General features: G+C 47.2%; 1 protein-coding gene and 1 long non-coding RNA gene across 2 annotated transcripts in view; one reads left to right on the forward strand and one right to left on the reverse strand.

Moving 5' to 3' along the window:
• Window positions 1-1454: 1454 nt before the first annotated feature.
• Window positions 1455-23647, reverse strand: TRIM7 (tripartite motif containing 7). Its single transcript, XM_074971700.1, has 7 exons — window positions 23193-23647; window positions 21657-21752; window positions 16807-17037; window positions 15152-15174; window positions 12553-12668; window positions 10381-10416; window positions 1455-2789 (listed from the first exon to the last, which is right to left on the reverse strand). Exons 1-7 carry the CDS (start codon window positions 23607-23609, stop codon window positions 2275-2277), a joined length of 1434 nt encoding a protein of 477 aa, XP_074827801.1. The 5' UTR covers window positions 23610-23647; the 3' UTR covers window positions 1455-2274.
• Window positions 10402-24626, forward strand: part of LOC141998775 (uncharacterized) — a 57670-nt gene continuing 43445 nt past the window's right edge. Inside the window, exon 1 of the long non-coding RNA XR_012641922.1 lies at window positions 10402-10525. This is a non-coding gene — a long non-coding RNA (uncharacterized LOC141998775). The remainder of the gene's footprint in view (window positions 10526-24626) is intronic.

Here is a 24626-nt window from a genome sequence, read left to right on the forward strand (position 1 = left end):
AATGAAACGTATCCTAATTCACCAGGAGTTGATGGAAATATACGGAGAGTGATGTTTGCACCTAAATACACATAAAAAGCATTTGTTGATCTTCCTCTACCCTCTTCAGCCAGCTTTAAGAAAGAAACAAGAAAAGGGACTTACGCCAGCTGCAGTCGGCCCACCAGCTGGGTCTTTCCTTGAAAAAAATAAGTGGAAATGCTACAAGCTGCTGCACTGAGTGTGTTTTTTGCACCCTGAAGGTTGGTTAAGTTAAAAATATCTCCCCAGAAGTGGAAATTAATAATTTGCAGTGTTGTGTGTTCACTGGACTTTATTTGCATACAACAACTACAGCAGGTCATATGTCATCATATTAATTGCTTGGCACTTGACTTTTTTTTTCAAAGCACTAAGCAAACTTTTATTAAGGAATGTATTAAATGCATTAGATGCATTAATTGGTGAGAGATTATGTCATTGTGATAGCCAGGAATGGAATCCAGGATCCTGTTTCCAGGTCCCCTTTTCTAACCCATACACAATACTGCCTCTGCCTAGATGTTTGCTGCATACGCGTGGTTTAATCAGTGGCATCCTTCGTGGCATGCACTCACATTTCTACATTGTGCAATGATGAGAAGAAATATACTCTGTCGGATTCATTTAGGATTTTATATCACGCTGATCTCTCAAGATAAACCTGAATAACACTTTTCTGAGGGACCAAAAATTGAAGTTAATACCTCCCTAATTTTCATTCATCTCTGCTCTTCTTGGCTCTAGCTAGCACCAGTCTGACAACCACAGAAATACTATGAAAGATAATATTCCCCTGTCTGTCATATATGGTCCCCATTAACATAGCGTCCACATACCTCTCAATCGTCAATGTATTTATCCTCAGAGCACCACTGCGAGGAGTTCAGTATTATTGTCTCTTTACAGATTGGGAACAGGCACACAGAGAGATTGAGTGGTCCAAGTTCACAAGAGGAGTTTGTAGCAGAGCAGATAATGGATGCCATGTCTCTTTCATTACATGCTAGTGTTCTTATAACTTCACAATTCTCCCTTATGCTCCTAGGGATATTTTCAACCTGTCTTGGAGCCTGAAATACTGAGGAAAGTCTATTTGCATGAGACTCATTATCCAGGTTTTCAGATTCAGGTTGTTAGTCTCTATAAGGTTACAACATAACAAGGTGTTTTCCAGACAGAAGTTCCCACCACACCGAAATTTTCTGTATAAATACCTAAGTCTGGGAGCTTCTAATAAAAATAAATTATGAGAAGTTTTCCACCCACTGAAGGAAGCCAGCACAAGACCGAAATATCACTTTCATCCCATTTAAGCCCAGTTTTAAATGGTGTGTAATCCTTGGGCCTCGGCTTGACTTGATCATATGGAAAATACATGAGGTCAATTCTGAATAATATCAAATGAAAGCAAAATAAACGTTCATAGAGTGCCTTCAGATTTTATTTCTACTACGAGGCCTTTTGACAATCAGTGAGTTTCCAAGCCCCATCATGCAAAGAATTATTTGCCATTGACTTTCAAACAACTTACACATCAAGAGATACAGAAGAGGTGCATGGGTCACACAAATAGGACTAGCATCTAGCCTTCAAATAAAGAGAACAATCAGAGGCTCTCACTAAGGCCTCCACTACTATAGGGTAACTGTTAAGCAATTGCTGGACTGGTACTGCTCCAGTGATGGAAGCTGTAGTTTGGACAAGGGTCAGCTGTTTCTAGTAGCGTTAGACCCTGGCTTTTATTAGAAAAGTTGCAATAGTTTAACTATATGGATTTAAAATTGATCTTGTTAGACTAAAACAAAACCCCAATGTAGATGCATTTAAATCAGAGTAGTCCTTATTTATATTGGTTTGGCTTAAATGTGGTAATTTACAAGTCCTTAGACCTGGTCATATTGCTTTTGCCCTGCCGACAATCTTTGTCTACACTGGCAGTTTTCTGAAAATCTCCCCTCATTGCACCTGCCCTCTTAAGTCCAAAGCCCACTTAAGTCAACTGGAGTCTGTTTATTGATTTTAAGGAGCTTTCGGCCCAACCTCATGGATCACAAATATGGACCAACTGCCATGTGGTCTGGACCTGTTCTGGTCAGGGCTAGATGACCTGATCATGAAAACACAAGCAACTGCCTAGGCTAGCTAGCTAACAACCTAGCTATTGCAGTAATGCCATGCTCATCTTCACGGTTTCTGGCTGCTTTTTCTGTGAGGGGCACCCGGGCAAGTCTTAAGTGAATTGTTTTGCAAGTTTCAGGGACACAGTTTAATGTAGGTGATTGTGGAGCAGACGGAAAAGAGGGGGAACACCCTCTCATTAAAGGCAACATTAAAAGTAAACATGTGCTGCATGTTCTCAGCGTTGTAGAATGACACCTCTTCCCCTTCGTAGTCTAGGTAAACCCGGACCTTACTGAGCCTCTCACCGATGCAAAGCGGGGTGCGTTGAGGGGAGGTGACAGCCCAGTAGCGCCCTCCGTTTTGTTGCACTGCCCAGATCCCCTCCTCGGGGGAAAACTGAGTCAGACCTTTCCTCCTCACCGACTCCCTGGCCACCCCAAAAGCCCAGCCGTCTGAGGCCCCCACTTCCACCTCCCAGTAATGCCTCCCCGACTTGAATCCTTCCAAAGCCAGCACCCGGGAGTTAGTGTCGAATCGCTTGGGGTTATCAGGCAGCTCCTGTTTTCGGCATCCCATCCTCACACTCTTGAGATCTGTGGATAAGATGAGCAGCTGGTTGGCTGTATCCGGATCCAGAGTCAGGTCCTCTGTGGATAATAATAAGAACAACAATGTAGAATTACCAGTAGAAGGAGAAACTATGCAAACCCCATGCAAATTATTAGCAATTTTATATCTGCACTAGAAGCTTGATTTCATAGGTGCTGACTCCATAGGTCTCCAGGGCTGGAGCACCCCCAGAAAAAAAAACAGTGGGTGCTCTGCACCCACTATCAGCCCCATGGATCAATGCCTCCCCCTCCCCCCGGCATCTTCTGCCTACCGGCAGCCCCTCCCATAAGCTCCTCTCCCTCCCAGGGCCTCCCGCCTGCAATGGATCAGCTGTTCTGCAGCGTAGGAGGCATTGGGAGAGAGTGGGAGGAATGGGGGAAGGAAAAGGCAGGACAGGGGTGGGAAGAGTCAGGGCAGAGGCTTGGAGGAAGGGTGGAGCGGGGGTGGGGCTTGGGGCGGGATAGGGGTTGAGCACACCCCGGCAACTCGGTAACTCGGCACCTACGCTTGATTTTATGAATGACCATTTTTCCCAATGAGGGTAGAAGGGGGAAATCTCATCATGACGGTGATGTCAGTGAAGAGCTTGTCCTTGTTCCTTCACATTCTGATGCCTTCAGTGCACTGGAAATTACTTTGCTGTGGTTTGAAGGACTAGAAGAAAGCAACAAAGTGCCCCCTGTTGCATCTTACACACCCCCCTGCACTGTCCTTTTGCGAGGTGCATTTTTATGAACTTTTCAATGTTATGAACACCTCAGTCCCCAATTATTTGTAAAACGAGGGTTCTGCTGTAATAAAAAGCAACTGATACCTAGGTCAAGTTTTTCAAAATTGGTGGTGCCTCCATTTTCTGGGAGGGGCCTAAGAACGAGCGAGACCTGGAGCCTCCGGTCCAAACCAGTTCCTAGTTGAGATGGTTCAGATCTGAATTCACAGCTTCCACTGGCTTCATTTGGATTTGTGGTGGCTCAGCACTTCTAAAAATGAGGTCACTTGCGTATTTAGGTGCTTGATGTGAGACACATAAGGTGCTTGACATGCCATCTTCTAAAAACCAGAACCTCTTAAAAACTGAGTATCCTTAGAATACCTACCAGTCAGTGTTGAAAATCTTGGCCTAAACATATCTCCATACCTCAGATTGGATGCAGATGGGTCTTAAGGAAGAGGGTAGATAAAATGATGCTTTATTCACAAAGTCAGGCTTAAAACAATAAGATAGCTTAAGGGTATGTTCACACAGCACAAAACCCATGGATGGCCCATGCCAGCTGACTTGGCCTTGTAGGGCTTGGGCTGTTTCATTGCTAAGTAGATTTCTGGCCTTGAGCTGGAGCCCAACTTCTGGAATCCTCCCACTTCACAGGGTCTTAGACTCCTGGCTCTAGCCCAAGCACAGATGTCTACACAGCAATGAAACAGCCCAAGCACTGCGAGCCGGAGTCATCTGGCACGGGCCACCCGTGAGTGTCTAGTTGCTGTGCAGACACACCCTAAGTCACCTCAAATTTTGACTATAGGCAGCAGTTGCAAGGTGAAAATGGCATGTTCTCAAGCAATACAGCTGCCTCCCATGAACTGTCAAGTCGTGTTAACATAAGAACGTCTGTACTGAGTCAGACCAAAGGTCCATCTAGCCCAGTATCCTGTCTTCCGACAGTGGCCAGTGCCAGGTTCTCCAGAGGGAATGAACAGAAGAAGGTAATCATCCAGTGATCCATTCCCCTGTTGCCCATTCCCAGCTTCTGGCAAACAGAATCTGGGGTTTTAGAAGCATCAGGGATTTGGGTTCCAAGGTTTAAATTCCCTTACACTTCACTGAAAATCCCAGCTTTTCAGTACCACAAAAAAGGGCCTGAAATTTCCCAATGAACTTAAATAGGCTCCATCTTTGTCCTCATGGATGAAACCTTGGCCCCACTGAAGTGAGTTACAAACCTGCCATTGGTTTCAATAGAGGCCGGATTTTGCCCCACAGTTGTATGCCCGTTGGCCCAGCCAATGCGGCTTCTGTTTTGTCTCCCCGAAACGGCTTCAAATTTAAGAGTGTTCAGCTCTCACTTCCCAGATCCGGCCGCTCCCATTGGCTTCAGCTGGATTTGTGGCTGCTCAGCACTTTTGAAAACAAGGCCCTTAGAGATCTAGCTGCCCAATTATGAATTGAGGAGCCCGACTTTAGGCACCCAGGCTTGAAAACCTCAGCCTACCCTTTGGGGCTTTGCTCAGGCCCTCAGCTGGGCCTGCAAAAGGCCAAGACTTTGTGGCAGCACCACAGAGATGGGTGTGAAAGCTGGTGACGTGGCAGCCATGAAACTGATGTGGACTAGAATAGAGTGAGGGTGAAAGGCCTGCTTGTTAACAGAGAGCATCCGCATTAGGCAGAGGGGGTAGCCCCAAAATATCTGAGCCATGAAATCACCTGGATTCTTTTAAAGGGCAATATTGATTTTATGCACTTTTAAAAAATGTTTGCAGTCTTGATTCTGCCCCTCCTATTGTCACTGGATGAAATTCACACCTTTGCAGAGATCACTACAAGGCCTAGGGATAATTTATCTCAAGCTTAGGCCTCCAAAATAGGCCTTGAGTAGGACTAAGGTCATGGGTGGGCCATATGCTGTTATTTACTCCTTCTCATAACACAAGAACTAGGCATCACCAAATGAAATTAATAGGCAACAAGTTTAACACAAACAAAAGGAAGTATTTTGTCACACAACCCACAGTCAACCTGTGGAACTCCTTGCCAGAGGATGTTGTGAAGGCCAAGACTATAACAGGGTTCAAAAAATAACTAGGTAAGTTCATGGAGGATTGGTCCATCAATGGCTATTAGCCAGGATGGGTAGGGATGGTATCCTTAGCTGCTGTTTGCCAGAAGCTGGGAATGGGCCACAGAGGATGGATCACTTGATGATTATCCATTCTTTTCATTCTCCGAAGCTCCTGGCATTAGCCACTGTTGGAAGACAGGATACTGGACAAGACGCGGACCTTTGGTCTGACCCAGTATGGCCATTCTTATGTTCTCTGTACCTGGGTGGATTTCACCCCTTGCAAGTTTGTCAACCCCAAATGTTCAAAAATCACAAGTCTGACCCCCCTCCCTACAGAAATCTTGAGATTTGTTTAAACAATGATAAAAGTAGGGTTTTTTGTTGGCTGGTTTCTGAGCCTTTGGGATGCCCTCGGGTCACATTTTTCCAATTTTTCCACAGCCAACAGGGCTGGGAACGTATTCTTTTAAAACAAAAATGAAAGCTGAGATTCTCTCGAATCACTTGATTCCTGGTACTGGGGCTTTAAATAAAACATCAGCTATCATGAGACATGTAATAAGATTGTGAGAGCTGATAACATTGCTGTGAATTATAACTTAGGGTCCGATCTAAAGCCTGTTGAAAAGAAAATTGGACAACAATTTGCTTTGGATCAGTCCCTTCTTCACAGTGTGCTCTCTTGATTTCTCATGGAGCAAAGGCCCACTGTGGTCTTGTTTACACTTAAAAGGGTTTGCTATCAGTAAGGTATAGTAGCACAGCTAATCAAAGTGGAGACGCAGCTGAGTTCTTTTGCTGGTGTAGCTTAAACCAGTTCCCTGAACGGAATAAGCTGTACAAGCAAGGTATTTTTGCTGCTATAATTGCATCTGCACAAGGGCTCTTACTAGCACAGCTACAGTAGAACCTCAGAGTTACGCACCCCTCAGGAATGGAGGTTGTTCATAACTCTGAAAGATCCGTAACTGTAAACCAACAAAAAGAAAAGGAGGACTTGTGGCACCTTAGAGACTAATCAATTTATTTGAGCATAAGCTTTCGTGAGCTACAGCTCACTTCATCGGATGCATTCAGTGGAAAATACAGTGGGGAGATTTATATACATAGAGAACATGAAACAGTGGGTGTTACCATACACACTGTAAGGAGAGTGATCTCTTAAGGTGAGCTATTACCAGCAGGAGAGCGGGGTGGGGGGGAACCTTTTGTAGTGATAATCAAGGTGGGCCATTTCCAGCAGTTGACAAGAACGTCTGAGGAACAGTGGGGGGTGGGGGGGAGAATAAATATGGGGAAATATTTGCTTCAGGTTGGGGGGCTGTCTGTAAGCAAGGACTGGCCTGTCTCCCAAGATCTGTCAGAGTGATGGGTCGTCCTTCAGGATAGGTTGTAGATCCTTGATGATGCGTTGGAGAGGCTTTAGTTGGGGGCTGAAGGTGATGGCTAGTGACAGCCCCCCAACCAGAAGCAAATACTCACCAGCAACCACACACCACACAACAGAACCACTAACCCAGGAACCTATCCTTGCAACAAAGCCCGTTGCCAACTGTGTCCACATATCTATTCAGGGGACACCATCCTCGGGCCTAATCACATCAGCCACACTATCAGAGGCTTGTTCACCTGCACTTCTACCAATGTGATATATGCCATCATGTGCCAGCAATGCTCCTCTGCCATGTACATTGATCAAACTGGACAGTCTCTACGTAAAAGAATAAATGGACACAAATCAGACGTCAAGAATTATAACCTTCAAAAACCAGTCGGAGAACACTTCAATCTCTTTGGTCACTCGATTACAGACCTAAAAGTTGCAATTCTTCAACAAAAAAACTTCAAAAACAGACTCAAACAAGAGACTGCTGAATTGGAATTAATTTGCAAACTGGATACAATTAACTTAGGCTTGAATAGAGACTGGGAGTGGATGGGTCATTACACAAAGTAAAACTATTTCCCCATGTTTATTCCCCTCTGCCCCTCACTGTTCCTCAGACGTTCTTGTCAACTGCTGGAAATGGCCCATCTTGATTATCACTACAAAAGGTTCCCCCCCACCCCGCTCTCCTGCTGGTAATAGCTCACCTTAAGAGATCACTCTCCTTACAGTGTGTATGGTAACACCCACTGTTTCATGTTCTCTATGTATATAAATCTCCCCACTGTATTTTCCACTGAATGCATCCGATGAAGTGAGCTGTAGCTCACGAAACCTTATGCTCAAATAAATTGATTAGTCTCTAAGGTGCCACAAGTACTCCTTTTCTTTTTGCGAATACAGACTAACACTGCTGCTACTCTGAAACCTGTAAACCAACAGTTCTCAAACTATGGGTCAGGACCCCAACGTGGGTTGCGACCCTGTTTTAATGGGGTTGCCAAGGCTGTCGTTAGACTTGCTGGTGCCTGGGGCCCAAGCCAAAGCCCAAGCCCCACCACCTGGGGCCAAAGCCAAAGCCCCAGGGCTTCAGCCCTCGATGGCGGGGCTTAGGTTACAGGCCTCTTGCCTGGGGCTGAAGCCCTTGAGCTTTGGCTTTGCCACCCCCTGACCCAGCCCCTGCCTAGGGCTCAGGGTTCGGTCCATGCTCCTGGGGTCGTGTAGTGATTTTTGTTGTCAGAAGGGGGTCGCGGTGCAATGAAGTTTGAGGACCCCTGCTCTAAACAAAACGTTATGGTTCTTTCAAAAGCTTATAACTGAACACTGACTTAATACAGCTGTGAAGCTTTACTATGCAGAAGAAAAATGCAGCTTTCCTTTTTTCAAATTTTTTTAGTAGTTTATGTTTAACACAGGACTGTCCTGTATTTGCTTTTCTTTCTTTTTCTTCTTCTTCTTTTTTTTTTTTTTTTGGTCTCTGCTGCTGCCTGATGACATACTTCCAGTTACAAATGAGATGTGTAGTTGACTGGTCAGTTCGTAACTCTGGTGTTCGTAATTCTGAGGTTCTACTGGATATCCATTAGAGGTATGATTTTTTTCACATTTCTGACATAGCTATGCTAGTCAAACTTTCTAGACCAGACCTCAGAGTAAGTTTGGCAAAATCGGGACCTTAATTTGCTGTTTGAAATGCCTGAGGAACCAAGCCAGAGGGAATTGGATGACACCAGAGTAAGTTAAAATCTCTGTGCTTTCCATTACAAGCTGCAGGCTGGTGTGTGTAACAGGCAGAAAGGTCCCAGCTTGACTTGCAGAGCCTCAGTGAGAAAATCCATCTTTTGACTCTTGAACTGAGGGCTTGTCTACATTTGAAATGCTACAGCTGCATCTGGGCCACTGTAGAGCTTCAGTGTATGCACCACCTATGCTAAGGAGATGAGTTCCCGTCAGCATAGGTGTCATAAATAGAAAGGGAAGGGTAAACCCCTTTAAAATCCCTCCTGGCCAGAGGAAATCTCCTCTCACCTGTAAAGGGTTAAGAAGCTAAAGGTAACCTCGCTGGCACCTGACCAAAATGACCAATGAGGAGACAAGATACTTTCAAAAGCTGGGAGGAGGGAGAGAAACAAAGGGTTTGTGTGTCTGTCTACATTTTGTCTTTGCCGGGGATAGACCAGGAATGAAGCCTTAGAACTTTTAGTAAGTAATCTAGCTAGGTATGTGTTAGATTATGATTTCTTTAAATGGCTGAGAAAAGAATTGTGCTGAATAGAATAACTATTTCTGTCTGTGTATCTTTTTTGTAACTTAAGGTTTTTGCCTAGAGGGGTTCTCTATGTTTTGAATCTAATTACCCTGTAAGGTATTTACCATCCTGATTTTACAGGGGGGATTTCTTATTTCTAATTCTATTTTTATTAAAAGTCTTCTTGTAAGAAAACTGAATGCTTTTTTCATTGTTCTCAGATCCAGGGGTTTGGGTCTGTGGTCACCTATGCAAATTGGTGAGGCTTTTTATCCAACATTTCCCAGGAAAGGGAGGGTGCAAGTGTTGGGAGGATTGTTCATTGTTCTTAAGATCCAAGGGTCTGGGTCTGTAGTCACCTAGGCAAATTGGTGAGGCTTTTTACCAAACCTTGTCCAGGAAGTAGGGTGCAAGGTTTTGGGGAAGTATTTTGGGGGGAAAGACGTGTCCAAACAGCTCTTCCCCAGTAACCAGTATTTGTTTGGTGGTGGTAGCGGCCAATCCAAGGACAAAAGGGTGGAATATTTTGTACCTTGGGGAAGTTTTGACCTAAGCTGGTAAAGATAAGCTTAGGAGGTTTTTCATGCAGGTCCCCACATCTGTACCCTAGAGTTCAGAGTGGGGGAGGAACCTTGACAATAGGTAATCCACCTTCCCAAGAGGTGGATTACCTATGAATTCCCAAAAGAATTCTTCTGTTGACCTAGCGCAGTCTACCTGGAGACTTAGGTTGGCTTAACTTTGTCGCTGTGGGGGTGGATTTTTTACGCTCCTGAGCGACACAGCTGGGTCAACTTCACTTGTTAGTATAGACCAACCCTAAGCCAACTGCATCTGGAAATCATTGAGAAAGAAGAAAATTAAAATTGTCATTTTTCTTTCACCAAAACCTGTAGGTGCCGACTCCGTGGGTACTCCAGGGGCAGGGAAAAATAGTGCGTTCACCACCCACCAGTCACCCGCCAGTCAGCTGTTTGGTGAGCTGTGGTGATCAGCTGTTCAGCTGTGGGCAAGAGGCGCTGGGGAGAGGGAGCGGAGTGGGGGAGGGAAGAGACAGAGCAAGGGTGGGGCCTTGGGAGAAGGGGCGGAGTGGGGGTGGGGCCTCGGGGCAGAGCGGGATTGGAGCACCCACCCGAAAAGAAGAAAGTTGGTGCCTGTGCCAAAACCCTTTGCAAATTACAACCACAATGTAAAGTCTATGTTCCTTTTACCTTTTTCACCTTTTCCCAGTTCATCCTGCAGAGTCTCTGAAAGAAGAAGAAAGTCAGTTAGTGCCGATGCTGATATACCAGTGAGGATCAGTAAGGAAACTTTATTCAGAAGAATACTGCCACTTCAACAGGACTGCTCCTGTGGGTAAGTTCCCAGTAACATGACTAAGGGCTGGACAAACTTAACTTCAAGTAACATCACTAAGGGCAGGTCGACACTTACAACGCTGCATCTTGCTTCAGCATAGCTACGTCTCTCAGGGGTGTGGAAGTTCCACAGAGACATAGCTATATTGACCTAACCCTCAGTGTAGACAGAGTTAGGGCAGGTCTACACTTAAAACACTGCAACTACTGCTGCTGTACTGATGCAGCTGCACCATTGTGGTACTTAAGTGAAGACGCTCCTATGCCGATGGGAGAGAGCTCTCCCATCAACGTAGTTAATCCACCTCCCTGAGAGGCGGTAGCTAGGTCAGTGGGAGAAGCTCTCCCATCAACATAGCGCTGTGTATGTGGGGGGTTAGATCAGCATAACGAAGTTGCTTAGGGGTGGGAGGAATTCAGCATAGCCAACACAGGTGGAGCGTGACTCCCACATTTGAAGAGTCTGGGCATGAGTGAGCCCGGACCGTGGCTCCGCCCACCTCCGCTCAGCCTCCTCCCGCCGAGGTCCCTCCTGCGCTCCACCCCCACTCCGCCCCAGGCCCCGCTCCCGCTCAGCCCCTTCTCTCAAAGCCCTCCTCGTCCCCTGCTAGCGCCTCTCCGCCCCCTCCCCCGAGACACCCCCGCCCCTCCCACCACTCATGCCTCTCCACCCTTAGGGCCCTCTCACCTGCCGCTCGATCCTTTCTGCCCTCCTCCTTCCCATAAAAGCCAGCAGGGGGTCATGGGGCCAAACCCCCATCATTTTTTCCTGCCCTAAGCGGGCAACAGAGTGGGAGAAGGTGGGGAGAAGTGAGAAAGTTGGCAGAGGGAGGCCTCAGGGGAAGAGGTGCAGGGGGGGCAGAACCTTGGGGAAAGAGGCAGAGTGGGGGTGGGGAGGAGCCAGGGACCCATCCCCCACTTCTATGGAGTTTCACTTCCGGCGCTCCAAAGGCGGCTACTGGCTGGCGTGGCTCCGGAGGGGTGATCTGCACCACACCCGCGGCAGTTCCACCCTGCATGGCTGGCCTTTTTTTGGGAGGCTTAGCCTCCCCTGGCCTCTTATACATGCCGCCCAGAATGGCCAATCCCTAGCGCTCAAAAGTCATGAGTCACCACCCCCCCAAAAGTCATGAGATTGGCTTAAAATATTAATACTTTTCTTCTTATTTTTCTGCGCTGTCTGGTTTCTGAGACGTTAAGCTACACTCTCGGGCCATGTTCTCAAGCTTTTCTGTGCAATCACATGGCCTAGAAACTTCCTTTTTAAAAATATGACAGCGGAGATCCTCGTGAAGTAGCTTGACTCTGGGAAGCTGGGGCTTTGAGCGCAATGCGCAGTGTCAGCAGACTGGTGATAAAAATGGCAAGCGTTGGCAACCTTGGGAACTCCACCTCGTTCCTTTTCACTTGAGGAGAGCCTGAATACCCAGCGGATTCACACTTAGCTAACAGACTGTTTCTGAATGTCAATAATGAGTGAAAAATCATTGTAAACATTATCATTGCCAGTCACTTCTTGACTGGCCTTAATGTTTAATGGCTCTCTCAAATTCTGTCCCATGGGTCTGTCTGTAGTCACAGAGCTCTGCAGAGCTTGTCTAATGTGATTGGGCCTTGTTCTTATTTTTGGATCTTAGTTAAGCAAATTGTCCACTGAAGTCAGTAGGTGAAAATCCCCCTTCTGCAGAGGTTTAGACACCACTTAAAACCTCAAAACCGGGCTTCCGTGGCAAAGGCTCTCTGTTCAGGAGTGATTTCATCTCATGGGATTTTCATCTAAGAAAGGCCCTGTTGTTTTTAGTTTCACTAATTTCTCATGCTTTTGAAATCTCTTAGCACCATCTACTGGCTCTTCTTAGTTGGTGCAATGATCTGGTAACAAAGGCTAAACAAGATACGCACAAAGAATCATTATCTTTTCCCTTGGGCACTGAACATATCAGGGACCTCTTTAGCACTAAAATCCATAGAAAACATTACTGAAGGCCAAGTATATTTTAAACTAGAGGTTTTGCTTCCACTCACCTTTGAATTTCTTTAACACTGCCTTGAGGACAACAGTCTTGAGAGAGAAATTGCTGATAGAGCTTTTCATATCAGAAGAGACAGGAACCGGCTTCTGAAACTTCAGACCCTTGCTTCTGAAGAAAAAATGGAAATTGTTCTATGTTATAATGATGAGCTATAGAGCTGCTCCAGTGCTCACAAATATTCACCAAAGTATCCAATTTGTTTTGTGTTAGCGCTTGAGAGTGAAATTCACATACACACACACCCCCGTACCCCCCAGGCAGAAGGGCCAGCACAAATTTTAAGCCCACTTATATCTTCCACCACTAAACTGGGCTAGTCAGACTGAAGTGGTGTTGGTTAATAGTATTTCTTCAGCTATAGTGCTAGCTGAATATGTTCACTGAAAAAAAATGACAATATTCTGCAAATAATGAATTTAATGTATAGTATTCGTCAAGATCTATCTATCCCCACACACTCTATCTATCTCACTTATTTCTCAGGGGAGCATGTGTAGTAAACCATGGATTTAGCACACCTGTCCTCACATCCTCTCCGCTGCTTGGATGTGATCCATTGATGTCAATGGAAAGAATCCAATTAACTTAACTGGGCATTGAATCAGTGCCCTACCCTATCCTCATCCCATCAGCTCGTCATGGACAGATCCCCACCACCCAGGGGGCCAGGAGAAGCATGTACAGTGCTGCAGAGATAGGTGACTCCCCGCTCTTCCAGGTGGATGTGGGGATATGCCTGCGGGGAGAAGACACTCAAGCCCTTTCTGTTAATATTGTGGTTTGTTTTTAATTATTTATCACCACAACCGGAGGACTCAGCCCAGAGCTAAAGGACCGAACTGCCCAAGGAGACCAACCCTTCTTCTCACCCTTTGAGTGGGACCTTCTTGGGCACTGTATAAAACAGATTGAAACAGGAGAGGGAGATTTCCCCATGCCAGCCAAAGAGGAGGGGAGTGGACTGCTGACCCAAGCCAGAGAGAGGGGGAGCTGTCCCCTACTTTTAATTATACCTAGCTCTTCTCATCAGCAGACTTCAAAGGAGGTCGGTGTCATGATCCCCATTCACAGAGCGGGAAACTGCGGCTCAAATCAGGGAAGTGACTTGCCCATCATCCCCCCTGCAGTCACTGGCACAGCCAGGAATAGAACCCACATCTTCTGAAGCCCACAGTTGCCAACTTTCACACGGTAAATAAGCACCCCAACTTTCACAGTACGCCAAAATCAAGCTAATCCCATTTAAAAACAAGGCCAAAACAAGCCAATCCCTAAGAACCCCAACACCCTATGTGACTATATCCCCTGACATACAGTCTGGGACTGTGGTGGGCCCGCTGTGCACCTCTGACTCTCCCCCACCTTGCCTCTGCTTGCCCCTTGTCCCTGCTTGCCCCCTTTGCCCCTGTTTGCTGGGAGCCAATAAAAAGAAAGAAGCAACAAGCTACAACAAGCTACAAGCCAAAAACTAGCCAACAAGCAACTCACAAGCCAATTAATCCAAAAACAAGCCCAATTTCTGGCATGTTTGCTGAAGCCCCATCTAATGCTCAGATCACTAGGCCAAACTGCCTCCTATAAACAACAAGCAAGACACCCAACTCCTTTGAGCCCGAATCAGCTGGCATGGGCCAGCCGTAGATTTTTCTTTGCCATGTGGATGTACCCTAAGAGACTTGTCCGATATCTCCCAAGAAGTCTCTGATAGAGCAAGGACTTAACCCCAGAATTTCAAAGTCCTCCACTAGTGTCCTGGCCATTGTGCCATACTTCAGGGCAGGGTTATTTTACCTTGGTGGGGAAGGCCGTCACTGACTCTGAGGGCCTGTTCATAGAACTATGCAACACTGGAGTCCCACATCAAGGTCTCGAGAGAAAGGCCATTGAAGTCACTGTAAAGATGCCCAACGACCTCAAAGGGCCTTGGATCAGGCTATAAGTGGGGCTTAAGTGGTGGTGCGCCATGCCATGTCTGAGCCACTGTGCCAAGCTGAATTTCATCCTAAGGGTTTAAATCAGTGGTCCTCAAACTTTGCAGGGCTGGGAGCAGGGCCACAGCTTCCAGGGGAGTGGGGGATGTGAACAGGGGTAAGGGGGCCAAGGCTGGGGCCACAACTGGGGGCAGGTCTGGGGCTGGGAATGGCTGGGGGCAGGGCTGGGGCTGGAAGTGGGGCTTTAGCAGAGCTGGGGGTGGAGCGGGATTGGGTGGGGCTCCCTCCCCGCTGCTGCCCCCGAAACGTTCCTCCACGCCCCACAGGTTGGGAATCACTGCCATAAATGGTGCTCGAGGGATACATAAAGAGTGAGTTGCATGTTACACAGATAAATAAAAGCAGGACTCCAGTCCCTACAGCTTTCAGTCTGGTACTTGACTGAGCTCCCTGGTAGGAAAAGGAGATCTGAGAGTTTCTGAGCGTTTCTAAATTTCCACAGAAGAAGCTAGAAGGAGCCCAGGGTATGCGTGGAGCAGCAGGCGCTCTTTCTGTCCCAGGGTGCCCAAGTGTCCCTGATTATCTCTGAAGGGCTAACACTGACCGTTCAGCAGCACTCGTGAGACAAGCATGAGGGAGGGTAAAAACGTGGCTCCGTACCTGTTCAAGATGCTCGTCACATCCTAGAAGGGGGGAAAGAAAGAGATACTCCCTTGCATTCATGTCACTCACTGGACAGGGTGTGTTCTTCATGCCCACCCGCTCTGTGGCCTACCCACCAAATGCAAGTCTATGAGCGCTGCTACGTATGAGTCCTTATCCTTGACTTCAAACTCGTGCTTTTAGCTTTGAAAGACCATGGTTCAATCTCCGTCAGGGCCCAAATCAAGTCCCTTCATTCTGGCGCTGACTTTCTTTTTGCTGGTGGGTGCTCCACCCTTGCTCTGCCCCGAGTCTCCACTCTTGCTCGTCCTCTTCCCCCAAAGCCACACCCCCACTCCGTCTCTTCCCCCCCCCCCACTCTTTCCCCTCCCCCAAGGCTGCCCTCACCTGCCTGCCCGCCACTCGCTCTTCTCTGCCCCCTCCCCTGAGCGCCTCCCACCTGCTCCTCTTCACCCCTTCCCCTGACACTCCCTCCCCCACCAGCTCGCCACTCGCTCCTCCCCACCCCTCGCCCAAGTGCCTGCGCTGTTGTTCGCTCCTTTCTGCCCCCTCCTTCCTTAAGGGTGAGTGAGAAGGAGAGGGGCCTTCAGGGGAAGAGATGCAGCACAGGCAGGGCCACCTGAGAAGAGGCCGAGCGCTGGTGGGGCCATGGTCCATGGGTTCTGAGCACCCCCTATTTTTTTCCCCGTGGGTTGTTGAGCCCCGGAGCACCCACGGAGCCAGTGCCTATGCCTACACTGACATTCCCCATGTTGATAATTCCAGATAAGACAGTCCCCTCGTTCCTTACATTTTACAAGAGCTGTGGGCCAGATACCCATCCTGTGTGTATATCAGCACAGGTGACTTCAATGGATCTGTGTTTATTTTCAACTAACTGAGGATTTGGCCCCATGGAAGAAATGGACCCTTGTGCAGAGAGCCCAACACAAGATACCACTGCTTCAGTGGAGGGTTGTGGTTTGGGCAAAATGTCATTGAGGAGCTAGGGAGAGAATGTCAGATACCTGCAGAAAACACTTAAGCTTGTTTATTGCAGCCCCCACCTAAAACATAGGGATATGCAAGTTTGCCCAGGAATTAGAACTATATGGGCTGGTTACTGGGTGAGGGTGTGTGGGTGAATCACACCGGAACAGGCTGGAAGAGACGCTACAGATACACCCTGGACAATCACGATGTGGTACTTGCTAGAAGAGGCTTGGAGATATGAGTAAAGATACGATCTTCTATTGTTTGGATCTTCCTGTGTTCAGGACTTGTAAATGAACTAGATTGCATGAAAGGTCTCTGATTCCACCCCCAATTTCTCCTCCCAGCTGGAACAACCCACAAAGCCACAAATGTTTTAGCTAGCTGCTTGGGCTAAAAGAAATAACATGGAGCGGTGGGGATGAATTCCCCCATGGTGCACTCTCTTTTGTGTACCAATCCCAATAGCTTTGAATGCAGCCATCATTCAGAAGTAGAGCTGGTTGGACATTTTTCAAATCAAAATTCCCATCCACGCCCCACACCCGGCCATTCATTTTTATTTATGTATGTATTTTGTGGGGTGAAATGGCCACCATTATTGAGGTGTCTTATTTTTGTGATGCTGATGGGTAAAGGCCTTCTCCTTCCATGTCCAGAGCTCATGGCCCCAGCCTTACCTTGAGCAACTCAAGCACTGGTTGTTGGATTTTCTCTTTCAAGTCTGTTATCAGTTGGTTGAGGAGTGAAATCTCTTTAGAGAGCTCGGTGAGGTTCTCATTCTGCTTCTTGGCGATTCCCTTCTCCATCTTCTCTAGCTGGCCCAGAAGGAGATGCTCCTGGTCATGCAGAAACTGGCGCAGACCCTCGAATTCAGAGATGAGCATCTGCCGCTCCAACTCTATAGTTTTCTTCAACAAAAATAAATGACCAGGTAGAGAGCAGGTCAGTAAACTCATTTGATGGATTGTACATTGCTGAATGCAATGGCAGCATGAGGTAGTGAATAGAGCTAGCCAGAATTTTTTGCTGAAACAGGTTTCCACTGATGAATACCAATTCAACCAAAACCCCCAAATTTCCATAGATTCCAGTGCCAGAAGGGACTGCTGAGATAATCTAATGTGACCTCCTGAATAACACAGGATTTAGAACTCACCCCCCAAAAAGAGTTCCTTTTGAAGAAGAGCATATCTTAAATAAATAAGCTAGCCCTCCCACTTTTTACCTGCCTTAAGGGCAAGCGATGGGGGGAGGGGGCAGAGAGGAGCGAGCAGGGGGCGGGATCTCAAGAGGATGAGGTGGCACAAGGGCGGGGTCTTGGGTGGAAGAGATGTCACAGGGCAGGGCCTCAGGGAGAAGAGGCGGCACACGGGCAGGGCCTGGGGAAGAGGCAGAGTGAGGGGCAGGGCTATGGTTCAGGTGCCGGTGGCCTCCCCCCACCCACACTTCTAGGAAGCTTCCAGCACTCCTGCCTCAGGGTTTGACCCTAAACCCGTTAAAGTCAATGGGAGTCTTTCCCTGCACTTCAGTGGGCTTTGGCTCAGGCTCTGTTCACCATCTGTAAAATGGGGGTAGTAGACCAGCCCTGCCTCACAGGAATGCTGTGAGAATGAAAACATTAAAGACTGTGAGGTTCTTAGATATTATGGTAATGGTCGGCTGATAAGAACCTTAGATTGCCAATTAACTTGTGAAGAAAATGGGTGAATTTCCACCTTATGCCCTCTCTGAACTATAAGCAAATTCACACAACCAGTTAGTTACACTCTCATTTAACCCAGTTCCAACCAACTAACTACATATTGACTATATCATTTATATATTGAGGGTGCATTTCAAGGCCCAAAGAGCTTACAAACTAAGCCCTGGTCTCCACTACAGCGTTAGGTCACTGCAAGGTAGCTTAGGTCGACCCAACTCTGTCAGTGTCTACACTAAAATTTCGCTCCCGCCGACTTAACTCACCCATTACACCGACTTAATAACTCCACCTCCACAAGAGGCATCGAGTCAATGTGGATGAAGTTAGGTCAACGCAGTGTCAGTGTAGACACTACATTGGTTACATCAACTGTTACTGGCCTTCAGAAGCCGCTCCACAGTGACAGTACAATCAGTGTAAGCACTCCCGGTGAGGAAGTGCACCACCGACACAAGGAGCAGAGTGTAAACACACCCAAGTGATGTAATTACTGCAGCGATTGTACGCTGACATAAGTTAGGCCGACTTCATTTTGCAGTGTAGACGTGCCCTAACAGGCAAAATGGAAGAGGCGGATTGATGAGACCATCAAGTGGGGAGGGAGCAACAGGGTGACAAATGTGGTAGTGATCACAGCAAGGGTGTGCCTTTCCATACGCGTCCTAGAAGAGGGGAGTTTTGAGAAGGGATGTGTGGTGTTGGCTTTACAGATGTTGGTGGGGCCCTTCTGCTACTTTAAGGGGCAGACTGGGAGACGGTGCAAAGACTAGGGCCTGTGGCCACAGGTGCCACCTTCCTCCTGTCCCTGGGGTTGCTGAACCCCTGCTCAGCCCCAGGCCCTGCCCACACTCCACCCCTTCCCCAAACCCTACCCCAACCCTGCCTCTTCCTGCCCTGTTCCACCCCCTTCCCCGAGCGGGCCCCATCCCCACGCCTCCCTCTGGAGCACCCGTGGAGTCGGTGCCTATGCCTGTGGCTGCTGGTTGTGTGCACATGGTGGTTTAATCACCACACCACTGGGGTTGAAGTGCATTTGTGCACACACAGCCATCACACGGCATGGCTGTGCTTGTATTGGTGTAGTCTGGACAAAATATATGTGACTCAGCAGGGGATAAAGTGCTTAGATGCTAGCACGGTGTGGAACAATACGCTCTGGGATATCCAGTCACACAGAAAGCCAGGAGAAAGACCAGGCAAACTGGTTAGACAAGTGAGGTTAGGTGTCCCCGGCCACAGGGCACAAAAATGATTGCTGGGACAGTTATCTAACCATCTGCCAGCCTGGCCTTTGGCTAGGGGTGAAATGACATCAGAATTATTAACCAGTGTTGCCAGCTCTCATGCTTCTATCATGAGTCTCACCGTTTTTAGTGTGCAATACTCTCCCTTTTATCTGAATGGCCTGGGGGGACAAGAAAAACTTTCGGACAACTTGGAAGTGCTATTTCTGAGCTGCGTTCTAGCGTAAACTGGTAGGCAGTCATGGCCCAGGTTCAGCTGGGAATAACTTTACCTGACTGGCTGCTGTCATTCCCATTCCAGGCTATCAACCAATGACTGGCAGAATTCTGCCTGTCAGCCTCTCCCCTGCCAGCCCTGTGGCTGTCCCAGATTACTTCTACTCTGCACGCTAACGCTAATGTCTACACTGAAGTCACTACAGTACTGTTTGATTGGCAGGGAGAAAGTACTCCTGGGGCAGGGACTTTTTATTGTGTGTTAGTACAGTGCCTAGCACAATGAGGTCTTGGTCCATGACCGGGGCTCCGAGGAACTGTAATAATAATAATAATCAAAAATTAATAATAGCAAGATAATAAACGGAAAGGGGAAGGGCAACAAACTTTAGCTTTGAAGGAATTACATGAAACGGGCACTAGATAGCAGCACTAGATAGCAGCAGAGGATAGGGAATGAAATGTATTGCTCTAACGTAATGTATGGTCAAAAACTTCCCCTGGGTTCTTTCTCTCCTTTCTCCTCGATTTGGGTTGCATGAATTTTCCGAGTTAAATCTGGATTCCCACCCCCCCCCCTGTTTATTTTCTCTAAATCAAGCATTTATGTTCAGCTCCCTTGTGACATCCTCTGTCCCCCCTCAGTCTTGAATTATGCAGGCTGATATGATACTAAGCACGGGAAACTGTGTAAATCTGTGTAGAAGTTTGCATGGTACTCAAGGTCTCTGAGGATGATTAGGATATATGAGGCTCAGTGGGGCATGACCAGTGACAGAGGAATGGGAACATGGGGCTTGATCCAGCCCTGTGGCAATTTGCATAGCTCCCACCCAAGTTACGCAGTTTCAATGCTCTGTATTTGCTCAGCACCAGAGGAGCGTCTCAAGTTATAAACAGCTCCCCTTTCCTTGTACTGAGACAACAGCTGGTTATCCAGCGGGAGGTCAGAGCCAGCAGTCAATAAATGTTGACTTAAATAGCATTTTGCACTGCTTGCTATGTAGTTGTGTTGCACTTTGACTAGACAAGAGCTACCTTACTTTTGCACTGGAAAATCTCTCTGTTGTTGCTGCTGACCTAATTCTCAAATGCGATCGATGATTTTGTGGGGTTTCCATTTTTAAAGGCCCACCACAAAATGTCCAGGATTTCAGAAAGTGCTAAGCTCAGATCCCCTGAAAACTAAGCCCCTTTAACTCACACTAGAAATGAGGGGCACATTTTTGACCGGTTAATTAACCTTCGGAACAACTCCCACAGGCATGTGGTCAGTGCTTAATTTTGTAATGAAAGAGGTGCCAGGGCTCAAGCCATTTTCTTACATTCATAACTGATGCAGCAAGCCCAGAAGTGCTGGGGTTATGAACTGCCAAGGCTAGAAGTGCCGGGGCTCAGCACTGGCACAAATTAAGCACCAGATGTGGTGGATTCTCCATCCCTGAAGTCTTTAAATAAAGATTTGATGTCTTTCTAAAAGCCATGCTTTGGCTCAAACTGGGAAGATGGACTTGTTGCATAAATTACTGGGTGGGGGGTCTCTGGGTCTGTTATGCAGAAGCTCAGACTGGCCTCTAAAATCTAGGGCTCCATGACTCTGAGGTGTCTTAAATAGGGCAAGGGCACCAAAAAAGTGTGTGGTGGGGAGCATCAAAAATCACAAGTCCCTTATCAGATTTTAGGACAGTTTTAGTATTTCTACGACACCTATCTCCATAATAACCCAATGGGAATCAGGAGCTGCAGAAGCACCCTAAAAGTGGTGGGGGGCCTACAGATGCCTGAACCATGGCCCCACCCCCTTCCGCACGCCACCCTCTGAGGCTCCACCCCTGCACTGCCCCTTCTCCCTGAGCCCCCTCCTTCATGCCGCCAATTCTCTCAAGGCCCAGCCCTTACACTGCCCCTTCCCCCACGATCCTGCCCCCTGCTCGCTCCTCTCTGCCCCCTCCCACCGTCGCTCACCCTTACAGCCAGTAAAAAGTGTGGGGCCATGGCCGCCTGGTCCGACCTGTTCCGGCACCCCTGATGGGAATGTAGTGTTACACACTAAGAAGAATCAAGTTTACCGCCGTGCAGACATAAATGTCAATGAGAGTTAGGCTCCTAACTCATTTATATCTTAAAAAGAAAAGGAGTACTTGTGGCACCTTAGAGACTAACAAATTTATTTGAGCATAAGCTTTCATGAGCTACAGCTCACTTCACCATGAAGTGAGCTGTAGTTCACGAAAGCTTATGCTCAAATAAATTTGTTAGTCTCTAAGATGCCACAAGTACTCTTTTTCTTTTTGCGAATACAGACTAACACAGCTGCTACCTGAAACCTGTCATTTATATCTTGTTATTAATAGCAGGCACCCACCAGTAGCTCTTGGCTTTTCTTATCATCCTTTGATTTAAATTCCAGCAATTCTTGTCTCTCTTTTTTCAGGAAATCCAACCGGCTCTGAATTTGTTCCTAGGAACAACAGGAAACATTATATTTGATTATTATTATTTGTTTTTGTTGGGGTCTTATTTGTGTTGGTGTATTTTGTTCTCAGTGCACAGAGACAACACAAGAGAAAAAACTCAGCGTTACTCACGCAAACACATTCATGCAAATGAAACGATCATGTTCTCACAGAAAAAGAGGAGACCTATGCATACATACAAACAGACAGACAGACAGACATACACAGAGAAGGAACACAGTCATTTTTGTGAATGCACACACACACAAAGAGGCAAACACATAAACACAGAGAAGAAACTCATACGCACATACGCACTAATACATTCTCACACACACAGTATTGCTGCATTTATCAGCTGTAAATTCCATTTTAATTATCTCCATTGAAGACATAAACAGAAAACTTAGCCCCGTCTCAGAAGAATCAGTGTCTGCAAAAGACCTTATTCATCCTTGGGAATTCTCCCTTGCCAAAAATAGATCGGGAGACTCTCTCTCATTTAACCCTTCATTTTCTAACAAGGCAACTGAGTAAGTACAGTAAGTGTTTGCAGCATCAGGCTCCTTCAATCACATGGCTTAAATTCAATATAATTAAGGGAGACTAACTGGAGCCAGCATTCTCCAACTTTCCCATAGTATGCACCACATCTTGACAGAGAGATTGTCTTCTAGACTTATGATCCTGCATCCGCCCTCCCCATTTGCAATCACATAACATCAGGGTAGCGGCCACAGCAACTGCTTATACAGAAAGGTAATATTAGGAAAGTATTTTGTGTATTTTTAAGATGTCTTTTAGTGCAGCTGGAGAAAATGGAGAGACCAGTAGTTTATGATGTGCCAGCTCCTCACAGAAAAGTGCTCTGTGGAAAACCTCTGAACTAGGTGATTGCTGTGTACTTTTGTGGCGTAGACCAGTGACTCTCAATCTTCCAGACCACTGTACCCCTTTCAGGAGGCTGATTTGTCTTGCACAGCCCCCAAGTTTCACCTCACTTAAAAATGACTTGCTTACAAAATCAGACCTAAAAATACAGAAGTGTCACGACCTCACTATTACTGAACAATTCCTGACTTTCTCATTTTTATCATATAAAATGAATCAACTGGAATATAAATATTTTACTGACATTTCAGTGTACGGTATATACAGCAGTATAAACAGGTCATTGTCTGTAGGAAATTTTAGTTTGCACTGACTTCGCTAGTGCTTTTTATGTAGCCTGTTGTAAAACTAGGCAAATAGCTAGATGTGTTGATGTACCCCCTGGAAGACCTCTGCGTACCCCCAGGGGTTTGTATACTCCTGGTTGAGAACCACTGGTGTAGCTAGATAGATGCAGTGGGGGATGTAGATGATAGAGGGGGAGAGGGAGACTTGCTAAATACAAATATAGATAGACATACAGATCTGATGATAGACAGACAGACAGATAGTACCTTGTACTCCTGGGCAGCCTCCTCTACGGGCACCACAGTGTGAGGCCGGTGCTCCCGGGATCTGTCACACACCACGCAGATCGACTTCTGATCATCCCTGCAGAAGAGTTTGAACGCTTCCCTGTGTTTCTCACAGAGTCCCTCCTCCAGAGCCCCTTTCGCCCCAGGTACTGCAAACTGGCTGATGATCTCGCACATGTTGGCTAGCTGCCTGTTGGGCCTGAAGTTCTTCTGCTGGAAGATCTCCCGGCACTGAGGGCAGGGGAAATCCATCTCCAGGCCTCTCCAGCTCTTGGTGATGCAGGCTCGGCAGAAGTTGTGGCCGCACTCTATGGACACGGGGTCTTTGAAGAACTCCAGGCAAACTGAACAAGTTGCCTCGTCTTGCAGGTTCCCGGGGAGGAAGACAGCAGCCATGGCTCTTTTCCCTGAGAGCAGGAACTGATTTCACTTTAATGAATACTTGGCATGGAGTGGGATGTGGGTGTTCCCATTCTGAGACAGCTGCTGTCACAGGGTCATATCTGCAGTGTCAAATTTCTTAAACTGGTAATGAGTCACTCATCAGGGCTGCAGCCAGTGGAGGAGACTTTGATGGAAAACATAGGCAGAGAGATGCCCAACCCCCCCAAACTCCAGATCCGTGTTCTGGGTCTGGGTTTGATCATTCTTAGCAATAGGAGGTTGGAAGAGGATGGGATGCCACTCCAGATCTGAATTCCAGAGCCAGATCTAGACCTGAATGTCATCGCTCCCTAGCGGGCCCAGCTCACAACTCTGGAGCTGAATTCTGGATCTGTGCTTCATAGCTCTTACAGGCCTCCATTCAGGATATCATTTGACTGCCTGCTTAAGACCCATTGACTTCAGTGCTTAAGTGCTTTGCTGATTAAGGATGCTTTCTTGAACTGCAGCTATGACAAATGTAAGCAGGATCTGAATGAGCTCTCCCCTGTCATCTAGTAATGAGCTGTGGAAGAGGACTTCAGGAGCTGCTCTCCTTTGCATTGGCACACCCACCCTGCCTCAGTGCTCAGCAGATGCGATTGCTTTGCCCAAGCAGAGTGCCCCAGGGGTTGGTCCTGGGGCCAGTTTTGTTCAACATCTTTATTAATGATCTGGATGATGGGATGGATTGCACCCTCAGCAAGTTCGCAGATGACACTAAGGTGGGAGGGGAGGTAGATACGGTGGAGGGTAGGGATAGGGTCCAGAGTGACCTAGACAAATTGGAGGATTGGGCCAAAAGAAATCTGATGAGGTTCAACAAGGACAAGTGCAGAGTCCTGCACTTAGGACGGAAGAATCCCATGCACCACTACAGGCTGGGGAGCAACTGGCTAAGCAGCAGTTCTGCAGAAAAGGACCTGGGGATTACAGTGGATGAGAAGCTGGATATGAGTCAGCAGTGTGCCTTTGTTGCCAAGAAAGCTA

The sequence above is a fragment of the Natator depressus genome, chromosome 14 (assembly GCF_965152275.1).
Source record: "Natator depressus isolate rNatDep1 chromosome 14, rNatDep2.hap1, whole genome shotgun sequence".
Classification (NCBI taxonomy): Eukaryota; Metazoa; Chordata; order Testudines; family Cheloniidae; genus Natator; species Natator depressus.

What these genes read in the sequence shown, in the direction of transcription:
- TRIM7 (XM_074971700.1), bottom strand. Translation starts at nt 23,609, where the DNA reads ATGGCTGCTGTCTTCCTCCCCGGGAACCTGCAAGACGAGGCAACTTGT. An exon ending in AGGCTGCCCAGGAGTACAAG is followed by an intron (nt 21,753 to 23,192) that starts GTACTATCTGTC and finishes TGTTGTTCCTAG; the next exon opens with GAACAAATTCAGAGCCGGTT. An exon ending in AGTGTTAAAGAAATTCAAAG is followed by an intron (nt 10,417 to 12,552) that starts GTGAGTGGAAGC and finishes TTCTTCTTTCAG; the next exon opens with AGACTCTGCAGGATGAACTG.